This window comes from Drosophila novamexicana, unplaced genomic scaffold (genome assembly GCF_003285875.2).
Source record: "Drosophila novamexicana strain 15010-1031.04,08,12 unplaced genomic scaffold, DnovRS2.1 tig00001444-arrow-arrow-pilon, whole genome shotgun sequence".
Lineage (NCBI taxonomy): Eukaryota > Metazoa > Arthropoda > Insecta > Diptera > Drosophilidae > Drosophila > Drosophila novamexicana.
In genome coordinates this window covers 231,662-249,887 of record NW_020824859.1, presented here as the reverse complement: position 1 = coordinate 249,887, position 18,226 = coordinate 231,662, and the positions used below count along the sequence as shown (strand labels likewise).

General features: G+C 33.8%; 1 protein-coding gene across 1 annotated transcript in view; it reads left to right on the top strand.

Moving 5' to 3' along the window:
* Positions 1-5,439: 5,439 nt before the first annotated feature.
* Positions 5,440-18,226, top strand: part of LOC115767715 (UDP-glucuronosyltransferase 2B4) — a 46,184-nt gene continuing 33,397 nt past the window's right edge. Inside the window, exons 1-2 of the mRNA XM_030712019.1 lie at positions 5,440-5,536; positions 8,541-8,793. Coding sequence (XP_030567879.1) covers positions 8,541-8,793 — 253 coding nt within the window. The 5' untranslated portion in view covers positions 5,440-5,536. The remainder of the gene's footprint in view (positions 5,537-8,540; positions 8,794-18,226) is intronic.

Below are 18,226 nucleotides of genomic sequence, written 5' to 3'. Positions count from 1 at the left end.
ATCTTTTTCTTTCAAATCTAAAATGTAATTTATTTTTCAAGCCTGACAACCCTGCGGCATATCTCGAAAGGAAATGATAAGTACACACTTACACTTACCTACGCCATGGGCACATCCTTTTACGCATCAACAGTTTTTATAGTTGTTTTTTTTTTTTGTATGGCCTATCACTTGGTTTATACGCTCGAAATTCTTTAGAAATTGGGGGGCGTTCTTCAGTGAATCACTTTTAGGGCGTGTAACAAAAGTGTGTGCCTATGTGTCGTGTGTGTGTGTGCCTCACTCTGTAATTTATGCACTCGCGTAGGTAATGAACTTGGCATTTATACGCAAATACCATGTAATTTGCTCATTAACAAATTGTTATAGCTTGGGCTTAGTAGAGAGACAGGAAAATGCTCTGGGATCATTTAAATGGCTGATTTTTCTTTCAGCTGGGTCTTATCTAGTCTGTTTAGATAGTTAAAGTGCCGCAGATTGTACGAACATGCTGTCGATTCGTATCCTTTTCAAACTCCGTTCTCGAAGCACTTCAGTTTTCCACCCCGTTACAGCTCTATTAGGAGGCGTCTCGTGTGTCCCATTATAACTCAATTTAAAATTGCGTATGATTATATTTTTGACATATTAAATTAATATTGACACATTGACAGCTGCCTGTACGTCAACTTTGTAGACGGCCTGCCAAAACAAACTCTCCCACCCGCCCCGCTCTAACAACCCATTACAAAACTATCTACGTCCATGTCCACGTCTCGAACTCTGAGTCTGAGTCTGGACGAGCGGCTGTCGTCGCCGACCACCCGCTGACAGTGTTCTGTGCCCCGATCAAACGATGCGGGCGCCGATCGAAACTGAAAACAAAACAAGTAGAGCGTATACCCTGTAAATGCTAAGCAACCCACATTCATACATGGGCCTGTTCTTGCCCTTAGCTATGTATACATTATGATAAATGTATTCTAAAATAACTTCGGTGTTTATTGTCCGATCTTGAAGATGTCACTCAAAAGTGTATATAATTTATATAAGGTATCTATATTTAAAATCAGAACAATATATTGGAAGAGTGGGTGAAGAACATCAAGAACTAAAATATGATTTACTCTGGCACTTTTTAAAAATATGCTTAAAAACCTTGCTGCAACTCGATATTTATCGATTTTGGGAAAAAGAGCGTTGTAATCGGTAGTTTTGTGGCTTATATACGAGAAATTATGGTAATTCCTAACGGCCTCTAGATCTTATAGTCCCTGCGATTGTTCTTAAAGATACATCAACTCGAACATAGCTAAGTCGACCCAGTTACTCATAACTGTTCAAGAATATATAATACATATGTATATTTTTTTCAAGTCGCATATGCCTTTATTAACTCAACTTCTATATACCCCTCTTACTGCCTTCCACTAACTACAGGGTATTAAAATAAAAAATATTTGCTTCAAATTCTCAAATTCGTGCGCTAATCATGCGCAACGTTTACTTTCGGTAAAAATTTTTAATTGCCGCTTGAAACGCCACAGAACAAATGGGAACCATGCGCTTTGGTTCCGTGGAAATCGGCAGTGTCATCATTTTGGGATTGGGTTCTGTTGGGGTGTGTGCGTGGTGTGTGTGCGTCGTGTGTGTGTTGAGTTTCCCTTTATCTAAAGCGCGCCTGGGAAAACGCGAGCTGGCTTAATTGATAGTTAGATAGATGGATGGATGGATGGATGGTTGGTTGGTTGGTTGGTTGGTTGGTTGGTTCCCTGAATGGCAACACGTACAAATAGATACAAATGGCATCGCACAAAGGTTCTTATTTTTAATAGCTCAATGCGTATCTGTTTGATTTGCCCAAATTGGTCGTTGGGCTCGAAGTGCAAAGTAAACATTAAATTGGCGCAAACTAACAAATTGTTCAATTTTTGTTGGGTGAGCTTCATTCGATTTGGGTTGGGCTCAACCAGATGTATCGAGCTAAGGTGCGTGGGCTCAAATTGAACATCAATTGATAATAAATATTTTAAAAACTTGTAGTTTGCACCTCATAAGAGTTTGAAGTGCTAGAGAGGAATTTATCTCTTTGGGGGCCAAGCTTCTTGGAGAAGCCAGCGATATATGATGAGATCTTGTTTTAAGCTTGGGAAAATTAGGATTTCAGCTTAATCCAGAACAAAATCTGTTTAGATTTGGGAATGTTCTCGGAAGTCTGAAGTCAAACGAGAGAGTAAGGATATATTGGGTACACCGAAGATATAATTCCCTTGCTATACGGTTTTGCAGATTGAAGAAAATAGAAAACTGTGTATTTTGCTGTATAACAATTTATTTTTCAACTGATCCCATTACAGTATAATATTATATTATCAATATAAGATTTAGTTCATATTTTTAATAAGCAGCTTATTTTCTACTAATAAATATCTTCTTCTATACATTACACATTTCATTAGAAATGAGAATACTCTATAAGGGTATTAAAATGAACCAGTCCGGAATAGTAGAGGCATTTACCAGGTACTTGTCAACTTTATTTCTTAATATTTTTGCTATATTTCTTAACAGAAGAATTGATTAGCTTAAAAAGTCCTTCAAGATAGGGTATAGATAGATATATAGAGAAAGTTAATGAAAATTTCTAGATGCTAGTATAAGAAATCTTTTTATTTCAAAACGAAGATTTGTGAATATTGGTAAATCAATGCTATTTCCAAAATGTTTCAATTTATTATTATTTATTTATTTATTATTAAATTTTAAATGCAAAATAATATAAAAATCAAACCATGGCCAAAATGTTATTAATCATGAATATTGTTTAAGTTTTAACTAAATTATGAGAGTTTGAGTTATAGTAAGGGCATGCACTTAGGAAGTTTGTACGTAGAAAATTTTTTAAATTTGTAACATTATTTTTGAGAGCAAAATAGATCATCTTGAAATCTTTGTGAATACTAATTTTGACATTCTCAATCAATGTGTATTCAGTTGAAAATGAATCATAAGTTTAAAGCATTCGCTTCTGGGTACGCTCGCTTTTTACACATCGCAGATCTTTTGGTATTCGGTGGCCAATTTATCTTGGCTACAAAGTATCTTTATGCCACCGTTTGGCGGGCCGCGCTCTTTGGACCGTTCTCTTCGGTTGTTCGGACACATTTCGTTGCACGCAATTCAATTTCATTGCACCGTGGCAACATTTTGTGTCTTGGCTGCTTATGAATGAACTTTTCGCTGGCAGAGCCGGAGTCGGAATCAGGTCTGGACTGGGCTGGTCTGCTCTCCATAGCTTTGGGCTGGGCAGTCCATCATCGCCCACGCTTCCCCTCGCGCCGTCCCGGCCCCCGACCCAACCTATCGTCGCAGTGCAGTTTCCTTCTGGCTCGCTTCATTGAAGCGTGCCAATTTTCATTGAAATGTTTCGGCGTCTTCTGTTGTGCTCTGGGGGTCTTCTTTTACATTTATCTTTAATTTGTTTGCCTGTGTTACATGTGACTTTTTATGGCATTTTTGGTGGCGACACAGCAGTTGTCGGCAATGCTTTTTACTGCCCCTCTCGGTGCGCATTTGCAAGCATTAAATCATAATTCATATGAGTTAAACCGTGAACCCATTGAAAATATGTGAAAAAGGGCATAATTTTCTTGTGCGGATATATGTAACTGGCAGAAGAAAGCATTCCAATCCCACAAAATAATTATATTCTTGAGCAGGACGCACTTTCCTTCTGTCTGTCGATCTATCTATATCTTTTCATATAGAAGAAATCTTTAATGCTCAGCACATTAGCTTGGTTGCAGGGTATCTCCGAGTCGTGCACTCCCAGCTAGACTTTACTTTTTATTGTTTTTTTTTATTACTTGTTTTATCTGCTGTCTAGGTTTGCCTAGTTTAAACAGCTTTCTGCTTATCAACAGATTGCATTTTGTTTGTACTGAAAAATGTCGCAAGCCTTAGCTAAAATAGTCGGAATTATATTTAAAAATGTTTAATTGAGTTGACGTTCGTCAATTGCGCACGATTTTCAATTCAATTGTTTGGCTCAAGTGATTTTCATTAGCGTTTTCCACCGAAAAGGAAATGCTAACGTTATTGTTCCGAGGAAAATCCCGATTCCGTAACGTGAAACAGGTTTCCCCTTCTTTAGCTAAAAAAAAAAAAAAAATATGCAGCTTTGTTGCTTGGTGTAATCCAAAGCCTAAATTATGGCTTACAAAATTTGCTTGATTGTTATTTGATTTTATTTTTTGTTCAATTAACACACACTCTAATTTACTTTACATGCATTTGCTTCTCGTTCAACAAGTTTTCATTGCATGGAGTTTCGTTATTTTTGCATATTTTAAGCTTTATACAAAGCGTGACCTCAGCAAGAGTCCGGTGAATGCGTGTCGGCGTTTACAGTGTTGGTAAATCGCTTAGCATTCACTTAAATTTACCAATACGCATATTTGTAAGAATATAATTATAACTTTAGCATAAATATTTATGCTACGAGATTAACGTATTATGTATTATTACTTATGATTAATAATACTACAAAATTATAAATCATAAATTCTTATTAATTTAAGGAAATGGTGCAAATTAATAATATTAAAATAAATACAAATCAATTTGTATTATCTTAAGGAAACATTGTTTAATTAGCTGTCAAAAAATAATTGCTTTTTGAAATGTGGATTTAGTAACATTCAAAAAACATTAAGAATAACGACAGAGTATTCGTAAGCCAGTTATGCATTGCCAAAGAGCTCGCAAATCATTAAATAAACTGAAAGGCGAAACAAGTCCATTCATCTTTGTTAAAAAAGTTCAATGGCATGACACATAACTGGTTAACAATACCTTTTATTACTTAAAAAGTTAACCACCTAACCGAATTTTGAAATTTCTATTCAAATGCAATATCATCCGTCTGACACGTGCATCAATTACATGTGATCGATCAATCGATCAGTCGCACAATTGAGATCAGTTCGACTGCAATTATTTGGCAAGCTGTGATTACGTGTGTGTGTGTGTGCGTGTGCATGCCAATCAATTGCGACAATAATACATTGTATACATGTTCATGCATATGTATAATTAGAGAATCACTGAGCAAAACAAATAAGCGATAACAAGTACAACAAATACGCTTCAAATACATATTCGCACGTCGCAGCGCGCCAGGGCTGCATTCGGCTTCTCGATCAGCGCAAAGGCACAAAGCATAGACACACACACACACACACACAGAAACAGTTATTTATTGTGCCTATTTTGACTTTGTTCGAGCGCACGCCAAACGTCTTGAATTGCGTTTTGCTTTATGCCGCCGCTGCAGTCGTCGTCGACGCCGACGCCGTCTCCGATGCCGACGCTGACGTCGACGTCGACTGCGCTGATTACTCAAGCAAAAGTTAAGGTGCTCGCGTTGTGCTCGGTCAGTGATAACCGCAACTTGCTGAGCAGCGGACGCGCTTTGCAGCTAATCAAATTAAATACAACATTTATTATTTTCAACAAAATTTCGTCTATCGCAAGCTTTGAGTAAACAAAAACGAAGGTGATAACGAAAAAAAGAGTGCTAATTAAAACGATAATACTAATAATAATTTTGATATAAGAAACAAACATTTATTTTGCTTTTTTATTAAGGCAACAATAAATGCATATATCAAAATGGATTAAAATCAAGTTATAAGAGAAAGATATTTAAAAATGTTAACAAACATTTTACATAAAATAACCCAAAAGAATTGCAAATAAATTTTGTTTAAAATAATTAAATAACATTCAATTTGACATTCAAAAATTTGTGAGAAAAATTGAACAGACTTCCTCAAGTGTTTTTTTTTTCGGAAGAGAAGAGGAGAATATTTAAAAAAAAAACGATTTTTTTATATGGGGCAACGATCAACAAGAAGCTTCAATTAAATAAATTTAATAAACCTTTTGAAAAAAAAAACTAGAATGAATCTTAAAAAAAAAATACAATCATTGCTTTGTTAAAATTTAATTGAATAATTTTCTAAGCGGCAAAAAAAATTTAATTGAATCTAAATGAAAATATGAACTTCGCTTTGTAAAGAAGCTTTAATTGAATAAATTTAATAAAAAACGACAAGAATAAAACTTAAATAAATTAAAACTAAAATACAAACTTAGCTTTGTAATCTTTACTGAATAATTTTTTTAACGCTAACTTAAAGTAAGTCGTTATTAAAATATATACTTTGCTTTAATTAAATTAATTTAAAATTATTTTAAATAATTTCACAAAATAAACTCTTAATTAAAAAATAAACTTAACTGAAACTAAATTTTGAACATATGCGTCGAAGATTCCAACATTTGAATATTCCAACTGAACTAGTTTGAAACTCAATTATTGAATAAAAGAATTTAAATATATTAAAAACTTAAGTAAAATAGATGATTGTCTCATATTTTGACAATATATATTGTTTTCCTTTAAGCCTGTCAGACTTGAAGCAATCATTTAGGAGCTGAGTTTAAATTGCAATTAAATCTATTTATGATGTTTCCATTCGTTCCCCCCGAGCAAAGTATATAAAAGATATGCTTCTTCTTCAGCCCTTTTTAATTGCACTTTTTGAATAAAGATTTTTCCAAGCTGCAACAGATTGTTAACTAATTAGCCAATTAGAGGCTAATAGAGGCGTTTATGTGTGAAGCTTCAGCTCGGCTTAGAACAGAAAACCTTGGCAGAGTCTAGAGATCTGAACAGGTGCTTAAAGGCCGTTGCGATTAATAAATTACTGTTATTTGGCTTAACACTAATGCAAACAAATCTGTTGCGGGGCTTAAGGAAGAAAGTCATTCGAAACGCAATATATACCTTTTATGACTCTACACGATATATAATCTATATGCATATGCATGTGTATTTGTACATTTGAGCACATTGCGAGACTAGCGCTTCATTTAATTTATGTTTTAGCTTAGCCACCTTTCGACCAAAGTACACTGTTTTTATTTACTTTTGTTTTTGTCGAACGACACCTAAATAAACAATAAAAGTTGATATATTTATATATTTATTTGTGGCGCAGCCCGAATTTAATTTGAGCTAATAAATTCCCGAGTGTTGTGTCAGCTCTTGTTTGTGTTTTTGTAATTTCAAGCCGATTGTTTATCCAATTGGGTTAACTAATACTTAAAAGTTAAACTATTTATAGCCAATTGGCATCAGTTTGTAATCTGCTCTGGCAATGCGAAGTAGCAGCACACCCAATTAGTGTCCAGCCATATAAGTCGAGTGCCAATAAGAATGCAGTCCCGCCTAGTTCGCATTTTTATGCACAATTCATAAATCAAATGAATAATATTAAAATGATGAAATTTACTTGTTGCATTTCAATCAAACGTTTAAATCGAACACTTGCTCAAGAACAGAAACAAGACAGATCAAATATGAACATATAGAATAGATCCGAAGAATCAAATACCCTTGCCGAAGTATGACAAATGAAGAACATTCAAACTAACAACTCGACTTTTACTTTGAAAATGGGAAATTATTAAAAAGAAATTTAAATTAAATTCATATTAATGGATCTTGGATGGCGGGATTTATCGGCATGGCACACTGATCACGCGACAGATAGAACATGCAGAAAAAAAGAATCGATTTCTTGAAATTTATGTTGTAGCTTGTTGTTTTTGAATATTTTGTTTACCGCTTTTCAACACTGTTGAATATAGAATTAAGTACAACAAAAAATTTCCCGTGAAAATATCCCAACGATATCATAGTATATAAAGTGCAGAGTGTTATATTGAAATTTTGAAATTTTGAAGTCTATGTTAGCTTTTAGGGACTTTTTAGAGAATTTCAATAAATATTTATTAGTATATAAATGTTTATATTGACTTTAAAATATAATTCTTTACCTAAATTATAAACTTGTTCAAAATAATTAAGAATTTTCAAGTTTTGACAAAAACAAAGAAAAGAATTTACAATTTTTGACAGGCAGATAATTCTGATCGTATGTGATATATGTTATTTGCCTAATGGAATCGAAGAAGATTTCTTAATTAGCTTGCAAACATGATGTTAAAATGATAATAACCATCTTTTACTCTATACAAAGAAAAATAGACACTTTATGTGATTTTAATGACTTAAATTATAAATGAATACAAAAAATATTGTATAACAAGTTGCATTAGCATAATTAATGGGAGACTAGTTCCCAAAGAAATAGATAGATGTTAATGCAGTCAGTTACTTGTTTTTAACAGAAACATATTGATAGGGTAGGTCTCCTTAAATGTGTGTTGCACATTTCCTGCTTAAATCGTATACTCTACCTGAGGTTGTAAAGAATATTACTTGATTACACGTACAGCAAAATTATGGCATTAAGGAAACACAATATCATGTTTGTCATTTTGCGTATCGCATGTTAAATCAAGCAACATTAATCCATATGCAAATATGGCTCGTTTATGCAAATATACAAATGCCACTAAGTATGGCAAATGAAACGGAATTAATTATAATCTGGCACTCATAACTGACATTTTAATTGCCGTTGCAGATGCAGCTGCAATCGAGCTCTTTACTCTGGTACGGACTATTGGCCGTATGTGGACTGGGCGCCGATGCATATCGTATACTGTTTATGGGGCCCTTTCCGGCGCCTAGTCACTGGATGTGGCTGGAGCATTTCCAGCGCGACCTGCTTCAACGTGGACATCAGGTGACCAGTCTCAATAATCATCCCACAAAGACGCCGCATGAGAATCTGACTGAGATAATACTCAATCCCATCTTCGACATACCCAAGCACTGTGAGTATAAAGCAACTTAAGCTTAGTAAAACACCTACCAAATCTGATCACGATGTTCCCATGTGAAGCACTTTTTAATGCACAACATTTCTATATGCTCAGATCTAAGAGAGTAGCCTAATCTAAGAAATTTGGTTGTCCGATCGAGATCTTTCAAGTTCTTAGACCCTAGTTTTAAGTTCAAGTCGATTTTATACTCTGTTCACTCAGTGGAATATAGTATATTTATGATGTAGAATTCACGTCGTGCTGTCCGTCCGTTTGTTTGAGCCACATTTTTATACCCTGAACCCATTCAAAATGGGTATAAGGGTATATTGTATTTGTGCGAAATCCAAATGTATGTAACAGGCAGAAGGAAGCATCTCCGACCCCATTAAGTATATATATTCTTGATCAACATCAGTAGCCGAGTCGATCTAGCCATGTCCGTCTGTCTTTCAGTCCGTCTGTCCGTCTGTCCGTCCGTCCGTATGTATGAACGCAAGGATCTCAAAACCTATAAGAGCTAGAGATGTAGGTGCTCCTAGTGCCTGCGCAGATCGAGTTTGTTTCCGATAATCGATAACTTACTCCATTTCCAAGCAATCGATAAAAATCGATATCGATATCCTGTTTTTTGGGAAATTTTGGTAAATAATAAGAGCTAGAGTCACCAAACTTGACATATAGCTTCTAAAATAGAATATATATATGCATTTGATGTTGGAAGAAGAGAAGGGAGCTCCCGACTAGAACCTCATACTTGTTTAATATTTTGTCATGCAAATGGCTTGGGTATGCAAAGTAAGTATATTGATTTAGATAAAGCTACCTATTTATATGGCTTGAATAAATCCAGTGGAGAGTCCTCGATCGGGACAGTACTTCGTTTAGCATAATTTAATGAATCTCACTTGATATACTCCAAAAAAGATGGACTTTGCAAGCGAAACGTTTTTTGGCCAACAACTTTTTTTTAATGAATGCCATATGATAGTATTCGAACCTACTCCGATTTTGGAAAAAAACGTTATGTAACCCCTTGCTTTTTGGTCGATTTGGCTCAAAATTTAGATTTTTATTTTTTTGATGCCAATCGATAGTACTGATCCTTACGAGTCAAAAATAGTATAAAATTCCAAAATCTGAGATTATTTGGCCGAGATAGTCTAAAAAAATTATCAAAAAGGTTCATTTTACAAACGAAACGTTTTTTGGACAACAACTATTTCCAACCAATCAATTTTTAATTTTTGAACGATAGTAGGGATTCGTGCGAATTCAAAAAGATATAACATTTCAAAAACAGGATATATTTACCCGAGAGTTAAAAAAAAATCGACAAAAAAGTTTATTTTGTTTTAACTTATATATGTTTATTGCATTGAATCAAAAAATAGCATACATTTTTATTACAAAACCGTTAACTTAGGTGGTATCTCGCCAATCCTGGTTGGCTCCTCAGGCTTTATCGTGGACAAAAGTTAAAGCCGTCTTTTTTGAGTAAGGCTGCACCGTCACGTTGGTAGTCGGTGGGCTCTGGGGCTTCTCCTGTGTCGTGGTCTCTAAAGGATCTTTTCTTGAGCCTTCTGACTACACACCTCACAGCGAGGTCTCTTTTATGGGTTGGCGAATGCTTCGACTCTGCGATTACTTGGCCGAGATAGTCTAAAAAAAAAAAACAAAACAGGTTGATTATACCAACGAAACATTTTTTGGTCAACAACTTTTTCCAACCCATCAATTTTTAATATCTTTGAATGACATATGATAGTAGGGATCCGTACGAATTCAAAAAGGTATAATATTTGAAAATCAAATTATATTTAGCCGAGATTTTCAAAAAAATATCCAAAAAAGTTTGATATTCAAACCTACCCCGGGTAATAGCTCTCGGGTAATAGCTCCGCGCGGAGATATGACATTCCAAAACGACATAGCTCCGCGGGGAGATATGACGTTCCAAAACGACATAGCTCCCGCGGGGAGATATGACGTTCCAAAACGACATAGCTCCCCCGGGGAGATATGACGTTCCAAAACGACATAGCTCCGCGTGGAGATATGACGTTCCAAAACGACATAGCTCCCGCGGGGAGATATGACGTTCCAAAACGACATAGCTCCGCGTGGAGATATGACGTTCCAAAACGACATAGCTCCCGCGGGGAGATATGACGTTCCAAAACGACATAGCTCCGCGTGGAGATATGACGTTCCAAAACGACATAGCTCCCGCGGGGAGATATGACGTTCCAAAACGACATAGCTAACCCCTTGCCTTTTTGTCGATTTGGGTCAAAATTTCGAATTCCCCTTTCTTAATGCCAATCGATAGTACTGATCCTTACGAGTCCAAAATGGTATACAATTTCAAAATCTGACATTATTTGTCAGAAATATTGCAAAAAATCATCAAAAAAGGTTGATTTTACAAACGAATCGGTTTTTTGTCAACAACATTTTTTAACCCATCGATGTTTAATTTGTTTGAATGCCAATTGATGGTAGGGATCCGTACGCATTCAAAAAGGTATAACATTTTAAAATCAGACAATATTTACCCGAGATATTGAAAAAAAAATAATCAAAAAAATTAGATTTTCGAACCGACCCCGATTTTGAAAAAAACGTGATGTAACCCCTTGCCATTTTGTCGATTTGGGTCAAAATTTCGAATTCCCCTTTCTTAATGCCAATCGATAGTACTGATCCTTACGAGTCCAAAATGGTATAAAATTTCAAAATCTGACATTATTTGTCAGAAATATTCCAAAAAATCATCAAAAAAGGTTGACTTTACAAACGAATCGGTTTTTTGTCAACAACATTTTTTAACCCATCGATGTTTAATTTGTTTGAATGCCAATTGATGGCAGGGATCCGTACGCATTCAAAAAGATATAACATTTTAAAATCAGACATTATTTTCCCGAGATATTCAAAAAATATATTCAAAAAAGTTTCGATTTGCGAACCGACCCCGATTTTGAAAAAAAACGTGATGTAACCCCTTGCCTTTTTGTCGATTTGGGTCAAAATTTCGAATTCCCCTTTCTTAATGCCAATCGATAGTACTGATCCTTACGAGTCCAAAATGGTATAAAATTTCAAAATCTGACATTATTTGTCAGAAATATTCCAAAAAAACATCAAAAAAGGTTGACTTTACAAACGAATCGGTTTTTTGTCAACAACATTTTTTAACCCATCGATGTTTAATTTGTTTGAATGCCAATTGATGGTAGGGATCCGTACGCATTAAAAAAGGTATAACATTTTAAAATCAGACATTATTTTCCCGAGATATTCAAAAAATATGTTCAAAAAAGTTTCGATTTGCGAACCGACCCCGATTTTGAAAAAAAACGTGATGTAACCCCTTGCCTTTTTGTCGATTTGGGTCAAAATTTCGAATTCCCCTTTCTTAATGCCAATCGATAGTACTGATCCTTACGAGTCCAAAATGGTATAAAATTTCAAAATCTGACATTATTTGTCAGAAATATTCCAAAAAATCATCAAAAAAGGTTGATTTTACAAACGAATCGGTTTTTTGTCAACAACATTTTTTAACCCATCGATGTTTAATTTGTTTGAATGCCAATTGATGGTAGGGATCCGTACGCATTCAAAAAGGTATAACATTTTAAAATCAGACAATATTTACCCGAGATATTGGAAAAAAATAATCAAAAAAAATTAGATTTTCGAACCGACCCCGATTTTGAGAAAAACGTGCCATTTTGTCGATTTGGGTCAAAATTTCGAATTCCCCTTTCTTAATGCCAATCGATAGTACTGATCCTTACGAGTCCAAAATGGTATAAAATTTCAAAATCTGACATTATTTGTCAGAAATATTCCAAAAAAACATCAAAAAAGGTTGACTTTACAAACGAATCGGTTTTTTGTCAACAACATTTTTTAACCCATCGATGTTTAATTTGTTTGAATGCCAATTGATGGTAGGGATCCGTACGCATTAAAAGAGGTATAACATTTTAAAATACGACATTATTTTCCCGAGATATTCAAAAAATATATTCAAAAAAGTTTCGATTTGCGAACCGACCCGATTTTGAAAAAAAACGTGATGTAACCCCTTGCCTTTTTGTCGATTTGGGTCAAAATTTCGAATTCCCCTTTCTTAATGCCAATTGATAGTAATGATCCTTACGAGTCCAAAATGGTATAAAATTTCAAAATCTGACATTATTTATCAGAAATATTCCAAAAAATCATCAAAAAAGGTTGACTTTACAAACGAATCGGTTTTTTGTCAACAACATTTTTTAACCCATCGATGTTTAATTTGTTTGAATGCCAATTGATGGTAGGGATCCGTACGCATTCAAAAAGGTATAACATTTTAAAATCAGACAATATTTAACCGAGATATTGAAAAAAAATAATCAAAAAAAATTAGATTTTCGAACCGACCCCGATTTTGAAAAAAACGTGATGTAACCCCTTGCCATTTTGTCGATTTGGGTCAAAATTTCGAATTCCCCTTTCTTAATGCCAATCGATAGTACTGATCCTTACGAGTCCAAAATGGTATAAAATTTCAAAATCTGACATTATTTGTCAGAAATATTCCAAAAAAACATCAAAAAAGGTTGACTTTACAAACGAATCGGTTTTTTGTCAACAACATTTTTTAACCCATCGATGTTTAATTTGTTTGAATGCCAATTGATGGTAGGGATCCGTACGCATTCAAAAAGGTATAACATTTTAAAATCAGACAATATTTACCCGAGATATTGAAAAAAAATAATAAAAAAAATTAGATTTTCGAACCGACCCCGATTTTGAAAAAAAAGTGATGTAACCCCTTGCCATTTTGTCGATTTGGGTCAAAATTTCGAATTCCCCTTTCTTAATGCCAATCGATAGTACTGATCCTTACGAGTCCAAAATGGTATAAAATTTCAAAATCTGACATTATTTGTCAGAAATATTAAAAAAAAACATCAAAAAAGGTTGACTTTACAAACGAATCGGTTTTTTGTCAACAACATTTTTTAACCCATCGATGTTTAATTTGTTTGAATGCCAATTGATGGTAGGGATCCGTACGCATTAAAAAAGGTATAACATTTTAAAATCAGACATTATTTTCCCGAGATATTCAAAAAATATATTCAAAAAAGTTTCGATTTGCGAACCGACCCGATTTTGAAAAAAAACGTGATGTAACCCCTTGCCTTTTTGTCGATTTGGGTCAAAATTTCGAATTCCCCTTTCTTAATGCCAATCGATAGTACTGATCCTTACGAGTCCAAAATGGTATAAAATTTCAAAATCTGACATTATTTGTCAGAAATATTCCAAAAAAACATCAAAAAAGGTTGACTTTACAAACGAATCGGTTTTTTGTCAACAACATTTTTTAACCCATCGATGTTTAATTTGTTTGAATGCCAATTGATGGTAGGGATCCGTACGCATTCAAAAAGGTATAACATTTTAAAATCAGACAATATTTACCCGAGATATTGAAAAAAAATAATAAAAAAAATTAGATTTTCGAACCGACCCCGATTTTGAAAAAAACGTGATGTAACCCCTTGCCATTTTGTCGATTTGGGTCAACATTTCGAATTCCCCTTTCTTAATGCCAATCGATAGTACTGATCCTTACGAGTCCAAAATGGTATAAAATTTCAAAATCTGACATTATTTGTCAGAAATATTCCAAAAAAACATCAAAAAAGGTTGACTTTACAAACGAATCGGTTTTTTGTTAACAACATTTTTTAACCCATCGATGTTTAATTTGTTTGAATGCCAATTGATGGTAGGGATCCGTACGCATTAAAAAAGGTATAACATTTTAAAATCAGACATTATTTTCCCGAGATATTCAAAAAATATATTCAAAAAAGTTTCGATTTGCGAACCGACCCCGATTTTGAAAAAAAACGTGATGTAACCCCTTGCCTTTTTGTCGATTTGGGTCAAAATTTCGAATTCCCCTTTCTTAATGCCAATCGATAGTACTGATCCTTTCGAGTCCAAAATGGTATAAAATTTCAAAATCTGACATTATTTGTCAGAAATATTCCAAAAAATCATCAAAAAAGGTTGATTTTACAAACGAATCGGTTTTTTGTCAACAACATTTTTTAACCCATCGATGTTTAATTTGTTTGAATGCCAATTGATGGTAGGGATCCGTACGCATTCAAAAAGGTATAACATTTTAAAATCAGACAATATTTACCCGAGATATTGGAAAAAAATAATCAAAAAAAATTAGATTTTCGAACCGACCCCGATTTTGAAAAAAACGTGATGTAACCCCTTGCCATTTTGTCGATTTGGGTCAAAATTTCGAATTCCCCTTTCTTAATGCCAATTGATAGTAATGATCCTTACGAGTCAAAAATGGTATAAAATTTCAAAATCTGACATTATTTGTCAGAAATATTCCAAAAAATCATCAAAAAAGGTTGACTTTACAAACGAATCGGTTTTTTGTCAACAACATTTTTTAACCCATCGATGTTTAATTTGTTTGAATGCCAATTGATGGTAGGGATCCGTACGCATTCAAAAAGGTATAACATTTTAAAATCAGACAATATTTACCCGAGATATTGAAAAAAAATAATAAAAAAAAATTAGATTTTCGAACCGACCCCGATTTTGAAAAAAACGTGATGTAACCCCTTGCCATTTTGTCGATTTGGGTCAAAATTTCGAATTCCCCTTTCTTAATGCCAATCGATAGTACTGATCCTTACGAGTCCAAAATGGTATAAAATTTCAAAATCTGACATTATTTGTCAGAAATATTCCAAAAAAAACATCAAAAAAGGTTGACTTTACAAACGAATCGGTTTTTTGTCAACAACATTTTTTAACCCGTCGATGTTTAATTTGTTTGAATGCCAATTGATGGTAGGGATCCGTACGCATTAAAAAAGGTATAACATTTTAAAATCAGACATTATTTTCCCGAGATATTCAAAAAATATATTCAAAAAAGTTTCGATTTGCGAACCGACCCCGATTTTGAAAAAAAACGTGATGTAACCCCTTGCCTTTTTGTCGATTTGGGTCAAAATTTCGAATTCCCCTTTCTTAATGCCAATCGATAGTACTGATCCTTACGAGTCCAAAATGGTATAAAATTTCAAAATCTGACATTATTTGTCAGAAATATTCCAAAAAATCATCAAAAAAGGTTGACTTTACAAACGAATCGGTTTTTTGTCAACAACATTTTTTAACCCATCGATGTTTAATTTGTTTGAATGCCAATTGATGGTAGGGATCCGTACGCATTCAAAAAGGTATAACATTTTAAAATCAGACAATATTTACCCGAGATATTGGAAAAAAATAATCAAAAAAAATTAGATTTTCGAACCGACCCCGATTTTGAAAAAAACGTGATGTAACCCCTTGCCATTTTGTCGATTTGGGTCAAAATTTCGAATTCCCCTTTCTTAATGCCAATCGATAGTACTGATCCTTACGAGTCCAAAATGGTATAAAATTTCAAAATCTGACATTATTTGTCAGAAATATTCCAAAAAATCATCAAAAAAGGTTGACTTTACAAACGAATCGGTTTTTTGTCAACAACATTTTTTAACCCATCGATGTTTAATTTGTTTGAATGCCAATTGATGGTAGGGATCCGTACGCATTCAAAAAGGTATAACATTTTAAAATCAGACAATATTTACCCGAGATATTGAAAAAAAATAATAAAAAAAAATTAGATTTTCGAACCGACCCCGATTTTGAAAAAAACGTGATGTAACCCCTTGCCATTTTGTCGATTTGGGTCAAAATTTCGAATTCCCCTTTCTTAATGCCAATCGATAGTACTGATCCTTACGAGTCCAAAATGGTATAAAATTTCAAAATCTGACATTATTTGTCAGAAATATTCCAAAAAAAACATCAAAAAAGGTTGACTTTACAAACGAATCGGTTTTTTGTCAACAACATTTTTTAACCCATCGATGTTTAATTTGTTTGAATGCCAATTGATGGTAGGGATCCGTACGCATTCAAAAAGGTATAACATTTTAAAATCAGACAATATTTACCCGAGATATTGGAAAAAAATAATCAAAAAAAATTAGATTTTCGAACCGACCCCGATTTTGAAAAAAACGTGATGTAACCCCTTGCCATTTTGTCGATTTGGGTCAAAATTTCGAATTCCCCTTTCTTAATGCCAATTGATAGTAATGATCCTTACGAGTCCAAAATGGTATAAAATTTCAAAATCTGACATTATTTGTCAGAAATATTCCAAAAAATCATCAAAAAAGGTTGACTTTACAAACGAATCGGTTTTTTGTCAACAACATTTTTTAACCCATCGATGTTTAATTTGTTTGAATGCCAATTGATGGTAGGGATCCGTACGCATTCAAAAAGGTATAACATTTTAAAATCAGACAATATTTACCCGAGATATTGGAAAAAAATAATCAAAAAAAATTAGATTTTCGAACCGACCCCGATTTTGAAAAAAACGTGATGTAACCCCTTGCCATTTTGTCGATTTGGGTCAAAATTTCGAATTCCCCTTTCTTAATGCCAATCGATAGTACTGATCCTTACGAGTCCAAAATGGTATAAAATTTCAAAATCTGACATTATTTGTCAGAAATATTCCAAAAAATCATCAAAAAAGGTTGACTTTACAAACGAATCGGTTTTTTGTCAACAACATTTTTTAACCCATCGATGTTTAATTTGTTTGAATGCCAATTGATGGTAGGGATCCGTACGCATTCAAAAAGGTATAACATTTTAAAATCAGACAATATTTACCCGAGATATTGAAAAAAAATAATAAAAAAAAATTAGATTTTCGAACCGACCCCGATTTTGAAAAAAACGTGATGTAACCCCTTGCCATTTTGTCGATTTGGGTCAAAATTTCGAATTCCCCTTTCTTAATGCCAATCGATAGTACTGATCCTTACGAGTCCAAAATGGTATAAAATTTCAAAATCTGACATTATTTGTCAGAAATATTCCAAAAAATCATCAAAAAAGGTTGATTTTACAAACGAATCGGTTTTTTGTCAACAACATTTTTTAACCCATCGATGTTTAATTTGTTTGAATGCCAATTGATGGTAGGGATCCGTACGCATTAAAAGAGGTATAACATTTTAAAATCCGACATTATTTTCCCGAGATATTCAAAAAATATATTCAAAAAAGTTTCGATTTGCGAACCGACCCCGATTTTGAAAAAAAACGTGATGTAACCCCTTGCCTTTTTGTCGATTTGGGTCAAAATTTCGAATTCCCCTTTCTTAATGCCAATCGATAGTACTGATCCTTACGAGTTCAAAATGGTATAAAATTTCAAAATCTGACATTATTTGTCAGAAATATTCCAAAAAAAAACATCAAAAAAGGTTGACTTTACAAACGAATCGGTTTTTTGTCAACAACATTT